Consider the following 20,371-nt stretch of genomic DNA (forward strand, 5'->3'; position numbering starts at 1 on the left):
GGGGAAAGAGGTGCTCTTCGGCAAAGGGAAGGCTGGCCTTCCAGCTCTGGAATGACACGCGAGGAAAGTGAGGGAATCCTAGGAGACCCAGCTGGCACCCAGCCGAGGCTTAGATGCTTTTTGATTTTTGCTGATTCAGATAAGTCTCTAAGGATGAGACTGAAATACAAGGTTTACTGAAAGCCAGATAGAATAGATTTAAATAGACGTTGAAGTGTCTAACTCTGGGCATCACAGGAAGGAGAGTGTGGAAATCTGCCGGTTAAATAAATGCATGAATGCTATCGTGTGTCTCCCACACCTGGCTTAACATGGAAAATATAGCCAGTATACAGGGAGTGATTCATATGCATATTAAAGTTTGGGAAGCTCTAGTCTATAGCCCTGTTTTCTAGGTAAAATTATATTTTAATATATTTTAACTGAAATTAAAAGCTATGCAAATGACCAATGATCTCCTGAAATAAATTACAATAAATGAGCAATGATATCCTGAAATAAATTAAGATAAAGGAAAAATGCCTGGAGGACAGGTTAAGTACTGTAATAAACATTAAATGATCAAAGTGGGAATTGTATTTCTCAGTTACCAGTATTCACTGCAATCAAATATATCGGGAGCTGGCAGGGGGCGGGCGGGGGGAGCTGGATGCTTTGAGACTGCTTAATGGGAATTCTGGTGGTCTGCCACACTTCTCTAAGCATCCGCTGGCTTGATTAACAGTGTGGCTTGATTCCCCCATTACAGTGCAAAATCTGAATTGTGCTTAGGGGAAAAAAAATGAAATATAGAAATATGACCTCAAGTGGCTGGGCAAAAACTAAAAAACAAAATACAAACCCAACAGATGGGGAGGGGGCTGTCTAGAATCCAAATAAAGGTGGTAGTATTATGGGGAAAAAATACTCAAGGGTTTAAAAGATATCTTTTATTAAACATATAGTCAGATGACAAAATCCATTAGGGACATATCAGAAGATCAACTCAAAAGAACACTCACCGAGAGGAAAGGCTTGGCTTCCCACTTTTGCTACAGCTGGTGTAAATTCCTGGGCCGTCATCAAAGAAGCTTCCAAGTGCCAACTTCTGTCGGATAGATTCTCTCTCATTTTTCTGTGCCTAAAATTTCAGGAAAATAAAAAAATGCTGATAAGTGGGCAGATACATCACAGCCAGAGCCTGACTCTAAGTTTCTTCGAACTGCAACCTCAGAGAAAACATGCAGAGGCCACAGCACAAGAGTGTGTGAGTTACGAAGAGCCGAATACACCGTCTTTCCTGGTTTCACCTCTGCAAGCAACTGCGGTTCTTCAGAGCCTTTCACGATCCCGGGTCTAGGAAATCACCCTGGTGGTACTAAGTGGTCGTCACTGGAAGAGACCTAGATTATTGGGTGCTGTAATCTTTCTTCTTACCTGCTAGATATGACAGCGGGTAAGAGTAAAGTCATGGAGCGCCAGCACTTTGTCCCCAAACACTTTTATCCCAAATGTGGCTTTTCCCTGGATCTTGTCTTCTCTCTCCTGTATATCGTCCCTTCAGCCCACTTTCTCTGTTGCAAGAATATTAATCCATTCAACCAGGATGCACCAAGCCTCTAGGAGATGGCTGGTGCGGGTGGAACCTGGCCCAGGCTAGATGATCGCAGCCCCTGCCCGCACCTTGCTTACAGTCTTGGCGGTCTGTTCAAGAGTTCTGATCTCACCGGGTTCAGAACACGAGAAACCCTAACATAGGGCCTGGAATAGCTGGAGAATTCTAATTGGGCCCATCTGTTTCATATTTTGAAGGGAAGTCAGGTCGGTGTGCATAGCAAAAGGATGTGGGAAACTATACTACTGTGATAATTTGGATATGTTTACAACACTTGGCTTCCCATAAAAGTCCCATAAAAACTCACCATGCTGAACTTTTATACCCTTTAAACAACAGGGGAGAAGATTAGAAATGATTTCCTTAGTTAAAAATAAAACAACTACAAAAACAAACATAATGAGTTAGAAATCCTGGGGTGAGAACGAGAGTTTAGTTTTCTGTTCTGTGGGACGATGAAGGATGGGAGAAGCACCATCGGATGTTCTTTTTTTTTAAAGATTTTATTTATTTGACAGAGAGAGGCAGTGAGAGAGGGAACACAAGCAGGGGGAGTGGGAGAGGAAGAAGCAGGCTTCCCACTGAGCAGGGAGCCCGATGCGGGGCTCGATCCCAGGACCCTGGGATCGAGAGCTGACCCAAAGGCAGACGCTTAACGACTGAGCCACCCAGGCGCCCCCATCGGATGTTCTGAGCGGGGAGGGGGGGGGCGCTGAAGGCGATGAGCAAATGACATTACCAAATGCAGCTCACGTGATTGAGCGTGGCTATGGAAGGCAAGACGGCCCTTGATCCTCCCATAGGAGGTTCTGGAGCCACATCTGCTGCCACCAGTACCCAGAAATTACACGTGAAAGCTCTGAGCCATCATCCGAGCATCACTGTGTCAGTGATGAAATGCACAACCGGTTGAAAGGGTGGGCTCAAAAAGCAGCCTCTTTTCACCCCTCAGGGAAGGCAGTGTGCTATACGTTAAGGCTGCTCTAACGTGGTGGTTATGAACCACACGTGGCTATTTACATTTAGGTTAAAAATTAATTAATTAGAAGTTCCACTCCTCAGTCACACTAGCTGCATTTCATGAGCTCCGCAGCCACAGGTGGCTAGGGGTACTATATTAAACAGAAAAGAATACAATATATGACAGCACAGTGCTGCTAAAATAGTGGTTCTCAGCTGCCAGCTTAACAGGTTGCATCAGAATTTCCCGCCGTCTTCAAAATACACATCCCCATAGCTTCTTGGCCTTTTGGCTAAGATCAAGTGTAAAACATCACCCCAGGCTCCAGCAGCAGATACTTAGTTTTAACAGGTTTGCCAACTGCTAGCTCAAGGACAGCTCATCTCGGTTCTCTTTTCCCTAACATTTTTGAATTCTTGGAAACCAGAGCTTTCTGTGGACTCTCTTTACTGATTATATCTGTATCGATTTATGTGGGTAGCCCTCCATTTTGGCATGTACCAACTGGAGCTGCGTCACAGGAAAGAGCTACAGTGTGTGCAAGCAGCCCCACAGAAGACTGCTTTCTACAGTTCCAGATGCGATGCTGATACATTGTCTGCTGGGGTAGCTCAGCACTGAGCCCCGAGAAAGTAACAAAGTTACCATAAAGGGGACCAAGAAGGCTTTTAGTTTTACTAACCTCTTGCAACTGTGCTGCCGGAGACCTTAATTAAAGCGACCCACCCTGCCCCATACGCAGGCTGGTGCTTGTGATGGTTCTGCCAAAACAGAACCATTTGATAACCATTTGACATCTTCATAAGTTCATTTCAAAATCCCAATATCTGCCATGCAGATTTAGTGTAGTTAGTGAACCTATTTCTTAATTCATATAAAATACAAAAGAGATTTTCACCCAATAATCTCTACAGTCAGAAAACTGTTGAGTGAAATGGAATATCCAAAAATAAAATCAGCAGGTAATATGAATGTTAATGACTCACGTTCAACAATACGCTGGTGCCCAACATTAGCCTGGCAGAGGTTTATTTGAAGAGAATACCTACCCCGGTGTGAATGTGTGAACGCACCCTTGATTCCATGTCTGTCTTTCCTGATTCACTTTACTGATTTACGCTCGAGCTAGCAATACGGGAGAAAGCCTTAAAAATACTCTACCGACGTTAATTACAATTCTCCATACTTGGATATTTCATGACCAGCTTGAAGAGGACTGTTTTATTATACACAATCTCTCACACTTCCCTTCTCTCTCTCTCTCTCTGGATCCCACTGAACAGATCGAGAAAAGTGTAAATAATATATACATCACCCATAATCCCACCACTTAGACACAGATCACTGTTAACATTTTGGGTTTTGGGGGACAGTTCTTTTTAGCTTTTTGGCTTATGTATGTATTTTTTCCTTTTTATAAAATTGGGATCATGTTGTTTATTCATTTTGAAAATTTCCCTCATATCATTTAATACTCTTTAAAATCAATTTTTCATGGTTGTATATCATTCTATCCCATGGTGTTATCTTCTATTGTTAGTCATTTGGGTTGTATCCAATGAAAAATAACACAGAAGTTAGCATTTTTACATAAATCCCTGCCCACGTGTCTGATTATATCCTCAGGATAAGTTCCTGGAAGTGGAATTACCAGATCAACTGAGTGTGAACCTTTGTTGAGACTTGACCATTTTGTCACATTGCTCTAGAGAAAAGCTGTTCCAATTTACATGCCCACCAGCAACGTAAAAGGGTGTGGCTTTCACTACATCCTGGCTGAGTATTTTCTTTCTTTCTTTCTTTTTCTTTTTGAGATTTTATTTATTTATCAGAGAGACGAGAGAGAGACCGGGATAGACAAGCAAGGGGGAGCAGCCGGCAGAGGAAGAAGCCGGGTCCCTGCTCCCGCTAAGCAGGGAGCCCGATGCAGGACTCGATCCCAGGACCCTGAGATCATGACCTGAGCCGAAGGCAGACACTTAACCGACCAAGCCACCCAAGCGCCCCTGAGTATTTTCACTGAAAAAAAAAAAAAATGCTGTTGTTTTTAATTTGATAGGCAAAAAGTGGTATTTTTATGTTAATTTCTTTGATTACCAATGATATTAAATATTTAGATTTTTTTAGTTACTGTGCTTGCTTTTCTCTGAATTACTTCTAGCTTTGCTTATTTTCCTATAAAGATGTGAAGTTTTGAAATTTTTATATTAAGCATATTAGTCCTTTTGAGTTTAAACCTAAGTGTTAATGTAGTTAAGTCAATAGCTTGCTTTCTTTGAAGTGTGGTTGACAGCTTTGTGCTTAGAAAGCCCTTCCCAGTCCAGAGGTAAAGGATCTCACTGGATGCTGGGAGGAAAATGAGGAAATTTATGGAAATTGCTTAGCTGCACTGGTGGTAATGTAAATGTGTGATAAGCGGTAGCTATTAGGGTTAATGCTCCAACAATTCCTGCTTTGAAGATGAGGGACTGGAGGGTGAAGGAAGGTTACCCTCCTGTTAGAAGACCTAGGATTCAAGTCCATCTTTCTGGTGCTGGATCTTTCTGCCCTTCCACACTGATGAGTGAGGTGTCCAGGCAAATCATGGTTGGTGTCGTGTTGGAGATATGATGTGGGACTTAAGAGTTACGGATCTAGGGGCGCCTGGGTGGCACAGCGGTTAAGCGTCTGCCTTCGGCTCAGGGCTTGATCCCGGTGTTATGGGATCGAGCCCCACATCGGGCTCCTCCGCTATGAGCCTGCTTCTTCCTCTCCCACTCCTCCTGCTTGTGTTCCCTCTCTCGCTGGCTGTCTCTGTCTCTGTCAAATAAATAAATAAAATCTTTAAAAAAAAAAAAAAGAGTTACGGATCTACTTCTTTCCAGAAATGGGTGTGATGTGTTTCAGAAAAGGAGAAAACACACACACCAAGGCCCAACCATAACTGCAAATATTTACAGAACAAATACCTTCTCCTCAGAGCCACTCTCCTTGATACCACTGCTTAATCTTCCTTTTGGAACAAATGCCATTCCTAACATTTCAAGTAACTATGATTCAACTGACTACGAAAACATTTTTTCTCTTAAAATCCAACAATTGGAATGATTTTCCTTTCAGTTGCCCGTATGTGTAGGGTATGTGTGGGGGTGGGGGTGGAGTAGTTTCAAAATTCTTTTGTTCTCTAAGGAATTATACCTGCAGGGCAATTACGTCCTCCAACCTCCCGAAACCCAAATGTGCCTCAGTGTGAGGAACAGGGAAGCATACAGAAAAAGGACGAGGCTGACTCAAAACTACACTGTGGCTGGGCTAAGGAGCCATGTCCACTCCTAAAATGGCCTTGGGAACTACCCTCTTATTACAAAAGGAAAACATGGAAAATGGGTAACTGCTCGCAAAAAGCAAACGGGCAACTGAGGAATAGTGGCTCATCACTGTGAGACAGAAAGCCTATTCCAGACCAAGAGGAGAGTAAAAATGTGCTTAGAAATTCTCCATTGTCCAGCCACAGCCAGTGAGTTTTTGTCCTCGCCTGTGGCCCAATTCCCTACTGCCACCCCCTGTGCGCGGGCAGATAAGACTCACAATGGCTTCTGAGGGCACCACGTGAGCCCCGATCTCAGAACACAGACCACTGAGTACTTTCAGCCCCCAAACGCCGATGCTCAGCCCTTCCCGCTGTGCCACTGCTCGGCTGCCATTACCCCAGCCTGGTAAGGACAAAGAAGGGTGTTCGGTAAAAGAAAAAGCAAAATGTTCTGCTTGAGTAGATATTGTCCCTCTCCAAATCTGGTATGTCCCCAAGTCCTTTCCACGCTTTCTTCAGGATGGGGTGGTGCCTGTCTCTTACACATGGATGCCATTCCTAAGTCTCCGCCTCTGGCCTTGCTTTCACTCCTCTGGCCCCGTTCACCTTGCCAGAAGCCTCGTGGTGCCCCCATTCTCTGAAGCGGGGGCCACCTAGTCTTTCGCATGCTAACCTGCATGTATATTTGTAAATGAAAGATTGGGGGTATCCTGTGCATTCCTAAAATTTATTTGACACACTGTATTTTTGTGGGGGTAGCTGTGGGGCCACCAGGCCTCTCAGGAACACGCTTTGGGAAATAACATCCTAACCCTAAACCCAGCTGGTACTCAGGACACTGCAAACAGCTGCTTCCTTCTGACTCCTGTGCAGATGAGCAAACCCACGTAGCCGGAAACGGCCTGTCTGATGAAAAGGAAGAAGGAGTTCCTTAACTCCCTAAAGGAGGAAGACGTTTAAAGAAGTTTGGTCTAGAAAATCAGAGGACCCGACTGATGTGAACAGCACCGCAGTCTGTGGGAATAAAGGCAGATGTGAGCTTGGGAGCAGCAATCATCTGGCCGGGACGGGACTCAGTTGTGGGACTAGGAGAAAGAAAATGGTTTCTCCCCAATTTCCTGTCTTCCATCTTCGCCCTGGATTGATTTTCCCCTCCTCCCCAGTTCCACTTGGTTCTTACTTTTACTTGTTCACCAAGGGAACAGAAATAACCTTTTGTTATTGGATGTGCTTGTTTGTTTGTTTTTTAAGATTTTATTTGTTTATTTGAGAGAGAAAGTGCGCACGATTGGGGAGAAGGGGCAGAGGGAGAGAGAGAAGCAGGCTCTCCGCTGAGCAGGGAGCAGGCAGGACTCGATCCCAGGTCCCTGAGATCGTGACCTGAGCCGAAGGCAGATGCTTAAGCCACTGAGCCACCCAGGTGGCCCTGGATATGCTTGCTGTGTAATGCTAACCTCAGTACTGAATTCACTTCTAATCCTGGAAGATCCCCCTTCTGCCATCCTCCTTTCTGCACTGCTCAACTGCTGCCTAGTCAGGGCTTCTCACACTTCAGGGTGCATGGGAATCACCGCTGAGAAAAAACTTCCTAAGAACGGGGGCTGGGGGGCTGCATTATTGCAGAAGGTGATGAATACCCTGGTCCCCCATGGCTCGTAAAGAAACTCAGGATGCCAGGAGGTTGCTGGAACACTGGTATGCGAAGTGGAGAACTGCACAGGTGGGCACACATACAAAGCGGCCCTCTCTCTGTCACAAATTTCTCGAAACTGGTAGTTCTCAAACTTGATTAGGCATGAGAGTCACCTGGAGGGCTTGTAAAGACACAGAAGGTCTGCGGTGCAGCTGAGAAAATGCATTTTTTAACAAGTTCCCAGATGCTGCTGGTTCTGATACTTTCAAAACACTGGCTTTAAGCAATTGAAGAGATCAAGTAGCTAGACAGAACACAGAGTGGGTTCTTCTCTAACCGCGCACACAGCTGTTCCACGCGCATGTCCAGACTCCAGATCCAGGCGGATTTCATCTGCAGCCGCCGGGCCTGGCCAGGATGCCTGTTTTGAAGCAATTAATGAGCCCCTGGCTTCAGTGCTATCTATTGCCTAGTGAGATCGGCATCATCACCATTAGCAGCATCCGTCAGGGAATGCAACTGGGATTTGGGAGCTCCCCATGGAAAAGCACTCTTCCTTTAGGAAAACAGAAGTCACTCTTATTTCTCTCCTCAGCTCATAAGGAAGACAGCTTTACTCTAACAGTTATAGGCAGCATTCCAGTGCGGAGGAGTCTGAGGCTTTTAAACACTGGGGACCAGAAGTACAGAACTTATTTGTTCATTAGGCAAATTGTATTAATTTTCTTAAAAACAAAAACACCAAAAAGAAAACCCACGTATACTGATACTAGTTATTTTCCTACTGAAATCACCATGGGTTTGCCACAAGATCCAAATATGAAAACATCATTCTATGAGAAGATAAATTGTACATTTTAGGATGTCAGGTGCCTAAATACTTACACTGGTGCAGGTTCTTTCAAGTTTTTGCATCTTATTTTATCCCCTGGGAAGACCTCAATTATTAGTGGAAACAGAGGCTAAACAACCTGGTATCTTTCCATTGTATCACTGAATGGACACTTTCTGGATGTTTTCTTTCCCATTTATATTTCTGATGTTATCCATCGGAGACACACTCATCAGTCCAGAAAGATTTCCCGAAGTGCTGTTGAAGTCTCTTATCTTTGCACCCTTGCACTGATCCGCCTCAACAAGTCCTCCGGACTAGATGTCAGGCTGGGCTGTTGGGCAATGCTGAGGCCTGGGTTTGGCTTGCTAAGCACCACTACTCATGAGAGAGCTGGCCCTGGAGACCTAAAGTCCAGGATGGCCACCCAAGGGGAACGACTGTAGGGCCCAGGGTCTTCTGAAACCTATTTCAGAGATCTGCCGACATAGTGTGGGGGTGCCAGTCCAGACGATAGAGATCTTTGTCTACAATTAGTTCACCCCGAGGTTAGTTTTGCCTATTGACTGCATTCCTTCTCCTCCTGCTACAGGGAGGAGATATAAATAGAAGCCGCGGACACAAGTGCTGTTGTGCAGAGTCCCTAGCAGTCCCTGAACACTCTTAATTGCTAAGGACCAGAGCGAAGACACCTAACACCTAGGGCTGAAGTTCAGTAGCCAATTACTGGCTGAATGGGAACTCTGGTGAAGGTGAAGGAGCCCCAGGGGCAATCCACAGAGATGACTATGTAATGGAAGTGTTTCAGCATGAAGTCCTGAGGGGATACAGTTGGAAACTGAAGTTTTCCTCACCTATGAGCAGCATATTCCAGACAGAAACTGCTGGGAGCATCTTGTTTTTGTTTTTTAAGATTTTATTCATTTATTTGCAGAGAGCTCACGCACGCATGAGCGGGAGGAGGGGCAGAAGGAGAAACACACTCCCCACTGAGCAGGGGCCAATGTAGGGCTTGGGTTCGATCCCAGCACTCTGGAGGCATGACCTGAGCTGAAGGCAGACGCTTCGCCGACTGAGCCACCCAGGCGCCCCTGCTGGGAGCATCTTGAGCTCTTTCTGGTTCTCATATGATTGGCTACAGAGACTACTTTTTAACACAGGGCAGTGTTGTCTGGGAACTCTTTCTAGCAGGTGACATTTCAGAAGTCTCTAAAATCACCAATGCCATTCAGTATCACAGTGAGAACACAACAGTTCAAAACACCCATTGCATGGTTATGAAACAGCCCAACCTCCATCAACTTCCAGGAAGCTGATTGTCCTCAATTTCCCCTGTCGGGGTGGACTTAGGATCTAGGAGAATCGGACACAGGCATGACCAGAAAGGAGGCAGGAAGTTCAGGGGATCTGGGGTCAAGAGGACCCAAGTTAACATCTTGAATCTGATGCTTACAGGTGCAAATTATAGAAACACTTTAAGCCTGTTTCTTTTCCTGAAAAAAGGGATAGTAATGCCTATCTTATAGGTTGTTTTAAGGATTAAATGAAATACTATTCAGAAAGGACCTGGCACAATGCCTGGCCCAGAGAGAAACTTATCCAATGGTAGCTGTTGTTAACATTAAAGGGAGGGGTAGGGTAAGCTGGTGAAAGAGTTCAGAAATGGATAAAAGAGAGCCAGAAACTTCCAGAACCGGCAAATCTTTGAAGACAGAAAGTAGATTAATGGTTGTGGGGTAAGGGGGAACTAGGAGTAACTGCTAACGGGCACAGGGCTTCTTTTTTGGGGGTGATGAAAATGTTCTGGAATTAGCAGTGGTTTACACAACCTTAGGAATATACTAAAAATCATCAAAATGTACACTATGGAATGGTCAATTTTATGGTATATGAATTATATCTCCAAAAAATACCCCCCCACACACACAGGTAACTCACACACTATATACCTGGAAAATCTAGTTACCTGAAACAACCCATCTCCGACCAGGCTGCCTAACAGAGGTGTGCCCACAGGGTGACAGGATGGAAAGAACCCCGGACTAGGAGCCAAGAGGCTTCACATTCATAGCATCTGAGACCAACCAGGCCAATTCCTCCCTTGAAAGAAAAGGAGACCGTGGCCCAGAAAGCTGAAAAGATTGTCCCCAGGTGGCCGAGGTGAGGCTAGGCTCCAGGGCTCCGTAACTCAACAGAGTTCTTCAAGCGCATTCAGCCCTTACAGGCAGGAAGACGTGAGGGTTAACGGAGGTCGACGCTGCTTTTCCTCCGTAATTGTGTGGGGAGGGCAGAGCTCTTGTCTGGAACGGCAGCTGGCATTCTGTGTTCCTGTTTATTGCAGTTTATCTCAAGCAGTCATTTCCATTCACCTTTTAAAAAAAACATGAGGCGCAGCTGTGGCTTCACTTTAAATATTGTTCCTTCCAGCCTTTTAATTTTTTCACGGGCTCCTCCCTAATCTTTCACCATAATTGGATGCACAGCACTAGAGACAGCACCTCGGAGAAACAAAGCGAGCAAGCTGGCTTTTCCACCCTCTGGCCACACACGGCCCTGTGCGCAGCCCCTTCTTCTGCAGGGAGTAGCCTGGGAGCAGACCCGCGCGTTTGCTCTGCTCTGGGACAAAGCAGCGGCCAGTTCTCTCTGTGAAATTCTCCTCGTTTCCTTTCTCGGTCTCCCTCAGCGTAAGCTGGATCTTACCCGGGTTCTGAGACGGCAAGCCTGCACGTTTCCCAGGTCCACACGGGACCCGAACATTCTTCTAGGCAGCGTCAATTCCCTGTCAGCTTATTTGCTGGTGCGTCTCTCCACGTGGACAGTAAGCTCCTCGAGGCAAAGCCCAGCCTCCCCTCTGCGATCCTGGCCTCACACGCAATGCCAGGGTCATGGAGGGGCTCTTTGGAGTGACGGCTGAGGAATGGGCACACGGATCCCATGCTGCATGCCACCGTGGTCCTGAGCACAGTCAGCTGTGCGGGTCTTTACCAGAAGGTGGGAGGTTGCTCAGAGCAAAGCAGGACAATAACGGACTGGACGTACACACCTGAGAATGTGCCATGGTGCAGGCTTTCTTCCCTATACACTAAGATCTGTTTCACTATGACTACTGAATAAACCGGAGGTCCCTAATGAAACATCTTTCTGTCCATCAGGACCCTCCCCCAAGGAATAGGAACAGACGTATACTCTTCCTTCCTTTGCCAAGGTGGGATCTAATTTAAGTCATCGGAAAGTGACCTTTCCCCCAAAGGCTGTTTGCCTGACTTTAAAACAACCTTGTAAAATAATCCCTAGACACATGTGGCATTTATTAGTGTGACGGGTGTAGGAAATTGTATCTAGGCAGGGGTATACCAATTTTCCAACTGTTTTTGACAACTGACCTCAAAGTGACATGAGGTAAAAGAAGAAATTACTAAAACTATTATATTTGGGCGCCTGGGTGGCTCAGTCGGTTAAGCCTCTGCCTTCAGCTCAGGTCACAATCTCAGGGTCCTGAGATCAAGTCCCTCATCAGGCTCCCTGCTCAGTGGGGAGTCTGCTTCTCCCTCTACCTCTCCCTCCTGCTCGTGATCGATCGATCTCTCTTTCTCAGATAAATAAAATCTTTTAAAAAATCTATTATATTTATATACATTTTATTTTAAAATATCTATTTGTTTATAGCTTTTATACATAAAATATATATTTATAGTAGTATATACGTATAATTTATGAATAGAATAGATATATATTAGAGGTATGGGTTCAAAAACATTTTACTGATGGATCCAATGTCAAAAGCCTGCAGACCAGTTTTATAGCATCTAATTTAATTTTCTACTCAGTCAACCAAACAGCAAGAACATTAGAGCAAAAAACATAGAAAAGAAAGATTTGAATTAGGAAAAGTGATTTTTATAGTAGGTAACTGCTTTCTCATTCTTTATATTTTAAAGAAAACATATGTCGCCGTGATTCACCAGAAATTCATGATGAAATTATCAAGGTGGTTTTTTTTTTTTTTTTTTAGCATAATGAAGCCTTCAGAGTGACCAACATGTACATTAGCTTGAAAGTCCCTGGCTTAAGAAGAGTAGTTAAAAAGCTGACATGACAAGAGAACGGCTCTCATGTCTGGGGGCCAGAAAAATACGGATTGATCTCTGCAGATCCTACGCATCTAGCCGGTTCCGTCTAGTGGTCTTTTGTGCTCCCCTATTAGATACTGTTTCTCCTGCAATCACAGGAGGCATTCTCCTGCCTCGGTCAGATAAGGCACTGCACAATGCAACTCTGTTTCGTTGCTGATGACGTTTTAAAGCCACTGGAGCCTCGCGTGTTTGTCATTTTAGTCAGTGCTGTATCAGGTTGCCCGCGTATCATCGCTTGCTCATTCCGGGCATGTGGGCTCTCTCAGTTTCCAAGGAGGGAAAAACTACAGTGGTCATTACTCTGTTGTTAGTTACTGCAGTAGCCACGGTGTGTCCTTCATTTTTCCTAAGTGCAAACTGACCTACACTTTTCTACCTGGGAAAAGGTTTGAGCGTGAGCAGTCCTTTGGCACTGCAAACAGAGGCGGTCTGAGAACTGTGCGCTTGTCTTCAGGGCTGGGTAAGTGACCCACCCCGACGGCTGAGTGTCCTACGCCTCTTTGCACGCCCGCTTCTGGCAGGAGGGGACAGCTGAGAGGTGTCAGAGTTTCAGTATTCAGCACACTTATCACCTTGGATACTCGTTCCCTTCTTGGGGAGCGCACGGGAAGAACAATGCACAGGGCAACATGGCAGGCCACTGAAACCTCTTTACACATGTAAGCTTTGGGTCCCGGAGAAAAGAGCATGAACTACTGTGAACTGCTCTAAGAAGTGAAGTACGTACTTAAACCATTCCCCACACTCAAACACAACTTAGTGTATAAAATGCCATATTTTACATTATTATACGTAAGAAACTATCATGATAGAACTTTCTATTTCTTGGGGGAAAAATATATACTTCTATATACTCTGGGGGAAAAAAGTTAATGACATATTTAATCAAATTAAAAATTGAGCAGTAAGTTTTACTCTCCAAGGAGGTGGTATCAACTAGGATTTACCTCTGAAGGAAAAGAGGTCTTACTTTTCAGGTCCATGATAGAAGGACCTTTATTCTCCACACTGTGATGTGCTGTGACCTACACTTGACTTGTGGAAAATAATAAGGGGGAAAGGATGTAGTGTGGTTTAGCCTTCTGTGGACAGACAAGCATATACTTGTAGTTTAATTTCATGACCTCACCCATATAACTAAAGCTATTTTTACTTGGGCCTGTTATTACCAACAATTACCAGATAAAACATTCCAAAAATATATTTACTGTCTTTCAAAACAAATTAGCAGATACTATACCAATTTTTCAAACCCCCCCTTCTCTTAGTAAAACTATATTTTTCATTGCTAAAAAAAGTTAAACTTAAAAGACAGGTTAAGCATTCTAGTAATTATTTACTGCACAGGTAAACTATCAACAAATGTCAAAAATTTTTAAAATTATTCTTTTACATAAAAAGACTGTCTAGCAACTAAATGCATGATAGAGTTTTTTCAGTTTCAGAATAACAACATGTGTATTCCAGTGACGGTTATACTATATTAATGAATACAAGCTGGGGAAAGCAGAAAGAAGAACCCTCCCAACTTAGCCTCCACTTCTGTGCATTTAGCTTTCCTGAATATATTATGGCAATGGCTACCGAGTGTGGAATTTGGCCACTCCTCAAGGGTGTTCTTTCTCCCAGTTAGAAAAATGGTCCGATTGTTTACAAACAAAAGAGCTCTCCCCCGCCTTACCTTTTTATAATTCCCCTCCATATCCAATGGAGATTCTTGACTGATGATGTCATCCATTCCATCACTGTCCAAATTCATCCTTTAACTCTTTACAATTTCACTTAATAACCTCCCATGAATTCTGATAGGCTGCTGTGCCAGTTGCCCAGTACCCTGGTTACTGCTCATGCTGACATGGAGAGCCAGCTGCGAGTCTGTGCCTGGTTGTGTATGTCCTTGCCCCTGCTCTGTCCCAGAGACACCGCCCTGCCCGGCCTCCCTGCTCTGTCCTGAGCTCTGGCACGGGGGCAGCTGCTGTTTCTGAGGCTCGCTCTGCCCTGACACTCAGCTTGTTGAATGTCCAGCCTTCCCACCAGCTACTGTCCCCTTCCCCCGAGGGATCCCGCCTGGATTCCTCTTCCTAGCACCTTTCCTCCTCCCAATCAAGGGAAAGCTGATTTAACTCCCCCACTCCCCAGTTCAGGGCTGAGTGTGGATTGGAGCCCTGTGAGGAAACCAGCAACCTTATTCTGAACCAGGGTAGTGTGAGGGATAAAAATAGATGCAGAACCCCAGCCTCCCAGACTTCAGTAGTGACTTTAAAAGCCGGGTATCCCATGACAAAATGAAAACAGTATAATTTAAAGGCTAACCTGTAAGACAGATGTTTGCCCCCGCCCCCCGCCTTTTTCCTATAACCAATCATTTCTTAAAATCAGATGTGAAAATCTCATCTTCTAGTAGTAGCCTGAGCACAAGGATAAAATTCATTTCCAACTCAGAGAAGGACCCCTCTGCCTCAGGATCAGTGCTTTGTTCTATCCATATAGGCAAGAGAAAAAGATCCATCAACTTTTCTTTAAAATCCAGTCAGTAGGGAAAAAAAACTCCAGCCAGTGGCAGGCTTTTTCACAAAAGAGAACGTTCCTTTCTGCTGCTCTCTTCACCCTTTTCCCATGGCTTTTGGTTTTTTACTGGCTTTACATACAGAGGAGAAGGCCCACAGCTGGAGGGTGTTTTGCCACAAGCAGCAGACAGACAGGAGCGCACACAAGCACACACTCATCGTTACCAAATCACTACTACCATCAGCTAAAAATACACGGCTATTTATTTTAAAAAATGTTACTGTTTGCAGGAGAAAGGGGCCAAAGAAGAATCCAAAGGCCAAGCCCCCATTTAACAAACCATCTTATACTCGAACATACTTGGACAGAAAGCAGCAAATGTCCTACTCGATACATTTTCCAGTATGAATTCCTGACCAACCTCAATGCTGTGAAGACCAGAGTTCTAAAGTAAAAACACCATTCAAGATAGCCTTGACACGCTCCCATTCAGTTGTCTCTTTCCACAAGTTAAAAAACAAAAAAAACCAAAACAACATTTCAATTTGTGGAAGGCTTGTGGCATAAATGTGTCTTAACGTACTTTACTGTGGCCCTACGTCTCTACGGCAGATAACGTCCTGTGCAGCCCCTGCCTCAAATCCAAATCCTGCCTTTAGCCCGCCCTCATCTCCCCAGCTCAGCTCTGACAGAACGACTCACACATTTGCCAGAGGGTATGATGACAAGTTGTATCTCAGAGGCCACACTCGCATTTGGGCAGGGCTTCTTCCCAGTAGAGCTCTCCCTTATCTTGCTCTCCTCCAGACCCCAGGACCCTCACTCTACACAAGGGTCCTACTATGTGCATGCAGAACCCCTTCCAGGCCTGGGAGGCAATGCTGGCCACCAAGTGTTGCCCCAGCATGGGCGTTCCCAACATTGACGAATGCTCCGAAGCTAAGGCTTTGGGTAGAAGTGTTTGACTTTCAAGGACCCTGGGTCTATTAAATCCCTGCCAAAGGACGTTAGTTAAGGGGAAGGAAGCACGCATCACATTATCCGACATATGTTAACATAGTAACAATAGCCACCCTTTGTGGAGGGCTCGCTTCCGTGCCAGGCACTTCACAGGTGCCTCTTATATATGTCTCTAGTCCTCACTGTAACCCTCTGGAGTAGATATTATTATCCACTGCACTTTAGAGCTGAGCGAGAGAGCATGGTGAGGTTAAGGAACTTGCCCAAGGCGTGGCAGCTTGCCAATGGTAAGGCCAGAAATGAAACCTAGGGCCTCCACTTCTGGGGCTCACAGTCTACACGGGGGTGCTAGACCACCCTCCACTGCTGGCCTCAGTAAGACACCACCGCACACGATACAATAATCAAGCATAGTTTTTAAAAATTAGAGCTCAGTGCAGAGAGAATTCTGGAAGCACAGAGAATATCACGTACGGAAATGTTTTCTACATCGCACATCTGGAACACCCAGCATCGATCACGGCTATCCCCTGACGATTAGGCTTCAAGAAATGAAATAAAAGCTCCTTCACTGCTGGTCATGACCTAACATGCTGTAGAGTGAATTTTCCTTTCTCATTTGCCACAGTGTTTTTAGCGCCACTGTGGCTTCTTTCCAACAGCTGTTACGGTGGCAAGCTTTTTTTCTAAGGGGGCAGGGATTTTGCCTTATCTGTCTTGCTTTCCCCACACCATCTAGACAACGTCTTACACACATTAAGCAGACAGTGAAAGCTGCTGAATAAATACACAAAGAGAGGAGAAATGTATGTGTTACTTAAAATGTTTCCTCTAAATGCTCCACAGTAGGAAACATTAATAGTTCACATTAGTGCTTTTCAACTGAAATCTTCTGTGGGAATCACATATGTTCAAAAGGTGAAAATGGGTCTGGTTGGGTTGAAGGGGCGGGGCTACCACAGGTTCAAGAATTTCAATCTCTTGACTGGGTTAGCAGCCTAGCCCACTGAGCTATTTATAGTCAAGAGTTAGCACAAAGGAAATCATAAACATCTAGAGATTTACAAGACTGAGTAAAATACACAAAACTATAAGCCTAATTGCTAACATCTTTTAACTTTAATTTTAACCGGGTGGGTTTATATATATAGTTAAAATGACTTAACTCTCACTGTTAACTATATGTATTCAGGTTAATATATATACATTAATAATATATTGACCACATACATACATATATGTATATACACATACACTATTAATATATCATCTCTTGGAGAAGGGCACCTCAAAATCCAAGATGGAAATTTCCCAGGCCAAACAATAGCAACAAAGATCAGTACTAAGAAAGTACTAAAGACCATTCCCTTCCTCTAACCCCTATGCCTTTTATTGTCATAAGTGGTTCTCTAATAAGAACTACAAAGAGACAAGTGATAGAACATATCCCCCGAACTTGTGGGACTTCATCAAGATAAAAAGCTTCTGCACAGCCAAGAAACAGTCAAAAAAACAAGAGGCAGCCCACGGAATGGGAGAAGATATTTGCAAATGACACTACAGATAAAAGATTAATATCCAAGATCTACAAAGAACTTCTCAAACTCAATACACGGGAAACAAATAATCAAATCAAAAAATGGGCAGAAGATATGAACAGACACTTTTCCAATGAAGACATACAAATGGCTAACAGACACATGAAAAAATGTTTAAAATCATTAGCCATCAGGGAAATTCAAATCAAAACCACTTTGAGATACCACCTTACGCCAGTTAGAATGGCAAAAATTGACAAGGCAGGAAACAACAAATGTTGGAGAGGATGTGGTGAAAGGGGATCCCTCCTACACGTTGGTGGGAATGCAAGTTGGTACAGCCACTGTGGGAAACAGTGTGGAGGTCCCTTAAAAAGTTAAAAATTGAGCTACCCTATGATCCAGCCATTGCACTACTAGGTGTTTACCCCAAAGATACAGACGTAGTGAAGAGAAGGGCCATATGCACCCCAATGTTCATAGCAGCAATGTCCACAATAGCTAAATTGTGAAAGGAACCGAGACGCTCTTCAACAGATGACTGGATTGAGAAGACGTGGTCCATATATACAATGGAATATTACTCAGTCATCAGAAAGAACGATTTCTCAACATTTGCAGCAACATGGATGGGACTGGAGGAGATAATGCTAAGCGAAATAAGTCAAGAAGAGAAAGACAATTATCATATGGTTTCACTCATTTATGGAACATAAGAAGTAGGAAGATAGGTAGGAGAAGGAAGGGAAGAAGAAAGGAGGGGGTAAACAAAAGGGGGAATGAACCATGGGAGACTATGGACTCTGGAAAACAAACTGAGGGCTTCAGAGGGGAGGGGGGTGGAGAAATGGGATAGGCTGGTGATGGGTAGTAAGGAGGGCACGTATTGCATGGTGCCCTGGGTGTTACATGCAAGTAATGAATCATGGAACTTTACATCAAAAACTAGAGATGTACTGTATGGTGACTAACATAATAAAAAATTATTATAAAAAAATGAATAATTTCTAATTAAAAAAAAAAAAAGAACATATCCCCCGAAACACTGCTGCAAGAGCTTGTAGGGCGGCCCCCAGTGGAGAATTTCCTTTGTCCCTCCACCTAAAGGAGTGCTCAGCGCATAGACAGGTTGATAGCTTAGACCGTTTCCAGAAGGAGCTTTACCACTGCTATCTGAATGGCTTGTGTCATCTTGAGATATCTAACATTCTCCTACCACAGGGACTGATCTTTGATGTTGTCGAGAGTTTTGCTACTCAAAGTGTGTCCTTCCGACACAGCATTTGTATTACTGGGAGCTTACTGGAAATGCAAGCTCTCAGGTCCCACCCCAGACTTACTGAATCAGAAACTTCATTTTTAAAAGAGTCTAAGAATTCTGAATGCTCCTTACATTTCAGAAGCACAGCTTTAGACCTTGGAAAAAAGTTCATTATAAGCTATTATCCTCTTATTTCGGACTATACTGCCAGGCATGGCGGCAAGACCCTGACTTTAGAGGCTTGGGATCAACACTGTAATTGATTTTGCTTCCAAGAGGTCCAAATGAGTAGAGGAAAGGAAAAAACAAACAAAAGACCACCCTGAAGACTTGAGCTGAGTATAGTGTTTGGTGGTTTTGCAGTAGCTATGCAGACAAAGGGATAACAGCCCCTCACGTCCTTCCTATAGATAATTTGCCCTGGTTCTTTCCTCTACTGCTGACCTCTCTAAAATGAGCTGTGCTGACATAGCATGGGCCCAGATGCTACCACTTTCCTTTGGAAAATGTACACACAGACCCTCACAGTCCCTGAGCTTGAGAGGGCCTCTTCTTACCCCCCTGCCCTGAAATGTAAGGACTAGTACGGAGAGCTTCAGTTTCCTGTCACGGCCATAATCTGAACTGTGAGACGCACTGGTCACGTGAGCTAATGCTTTTAAATGATCATTACCGGCCAGTGGTGGAAATGATCGACTCTGAGAACACTGACCGCGTTACTGGGAAATCACGTACGCACCGTCAAAAGATTTTCCTATTCATAAATGGAAACTCTAGTTCATCCTGATTAACCCTTCAGCATCCCACTGCTTTCCCTTCAGGCTTAACATCCAAATTCCATGTGCTTTACAAACTGATGTCTGATTTATAATCTCTTTTCACATAAACCATTTTTTTCTTCTGTGCAAAGTTTACCTAAATTTGCTTTGCTTTTCCATTAAGGTAGCTAGATAACCTATGAAAACACGCAGGCAATTTCCTTCCTTCCTTCCTTCCTTCCTTCCTTCCTTCCTTCCTTCCTTCCTTCCTTCCTTCCTTCCTTATGTATGTATGTATTTTAGGGAGAGAACGCATGTGTGCAAGTGGCGGAGGGGGAGGGGGAGAGGGAGAATCTCAAGCAGACTCCCCTCTGAGTGAGGAGCCCAACATGGGGCTCAGTCTCACAAGCCTGAGATCATGACCTGAGCCAAAATCAAGAGTCAGACACTTCACTGACTGAGCCACTCAGGCACCCCCAAAGGCGATTTTTTTCTCCCGCAGGCAATTTTTAAATAGACTTTTGGGTGCAGGCTACAGAAAATTTCAATAATGGCACTGGGAGTGTGGGGTGGAGGAGGTGAAAGCGCTGGCAGCAGACGGAGTACCAGACATTTACCCATATCAAAGACGGAGGACATAAATCTTTCTGCCCAACTGAACACCTGAGGATAAGAAACACAACTGAGTCACTCTGACAGCCGCAGCACAGCTTCCCAGGGGGAGCAGTAGTAGTGCCCTCAGTACGTGTCTCTGTGTTCTTCGCATTCTTGCCCCACTAATGGCTCTCTTACGCTGATTATCACAACCTCTCTGATGTTGCCTTCTGAATGCAAGTACTTTTGTCAAAGTACTCACTATTTCAGGAAGTTTGGTAGTTCCTGATGCTTCTATATACTGCATGGG

The 20,371-nt window shown here is 44.4% G+C and overlaps 1 protein-coding gene across 4 annotated transcripts in view; it reads right to left on the reverse strand.

Moving 5' to 3' along the window:
• Positions 1-20,371, reverse strand: part of SCHIP1 (schwannomin interacting protein 1) — a 118,412-nt gene that overhangs the window by 26,325 nt on the left and 71,716 nt on the right. For 3 of the 4 annotated variants that reach the window (XM_040636629.1, XM_040636628.1, XM_008706660.2), the window contains one exon: positions 1,002-1,120. In XM_040636629.1, the coding sequence (XP_040492563.1) occupies positions 1,002-1,120 (119 nt within the window). Of the gene's footprint in view, positions 1-1,001; positions 1,121-14,123; positions 14,304-20,371 lie in introns of those variants that run through there. The other variant, XM_008706652.2, reaches the window with a different exon arrangement.

The sequence above is a fragment of the Ursus maritimus genome, unplaced genomic scaffold (genome assembly GCF_017311325.1).
Source record: "Ursus maritimus isolate PB19 unplaced genomic scaffold, ASM1731132v1 scaffold_20, whole genome shotgun sequence".
In the NCBI taxonomy this organism is placed as follows: Eukaryota; Metazoa; Chordata; class Mammalia; order Carnivora; family Ursidae; genus Ursus; species Ursus maritimus.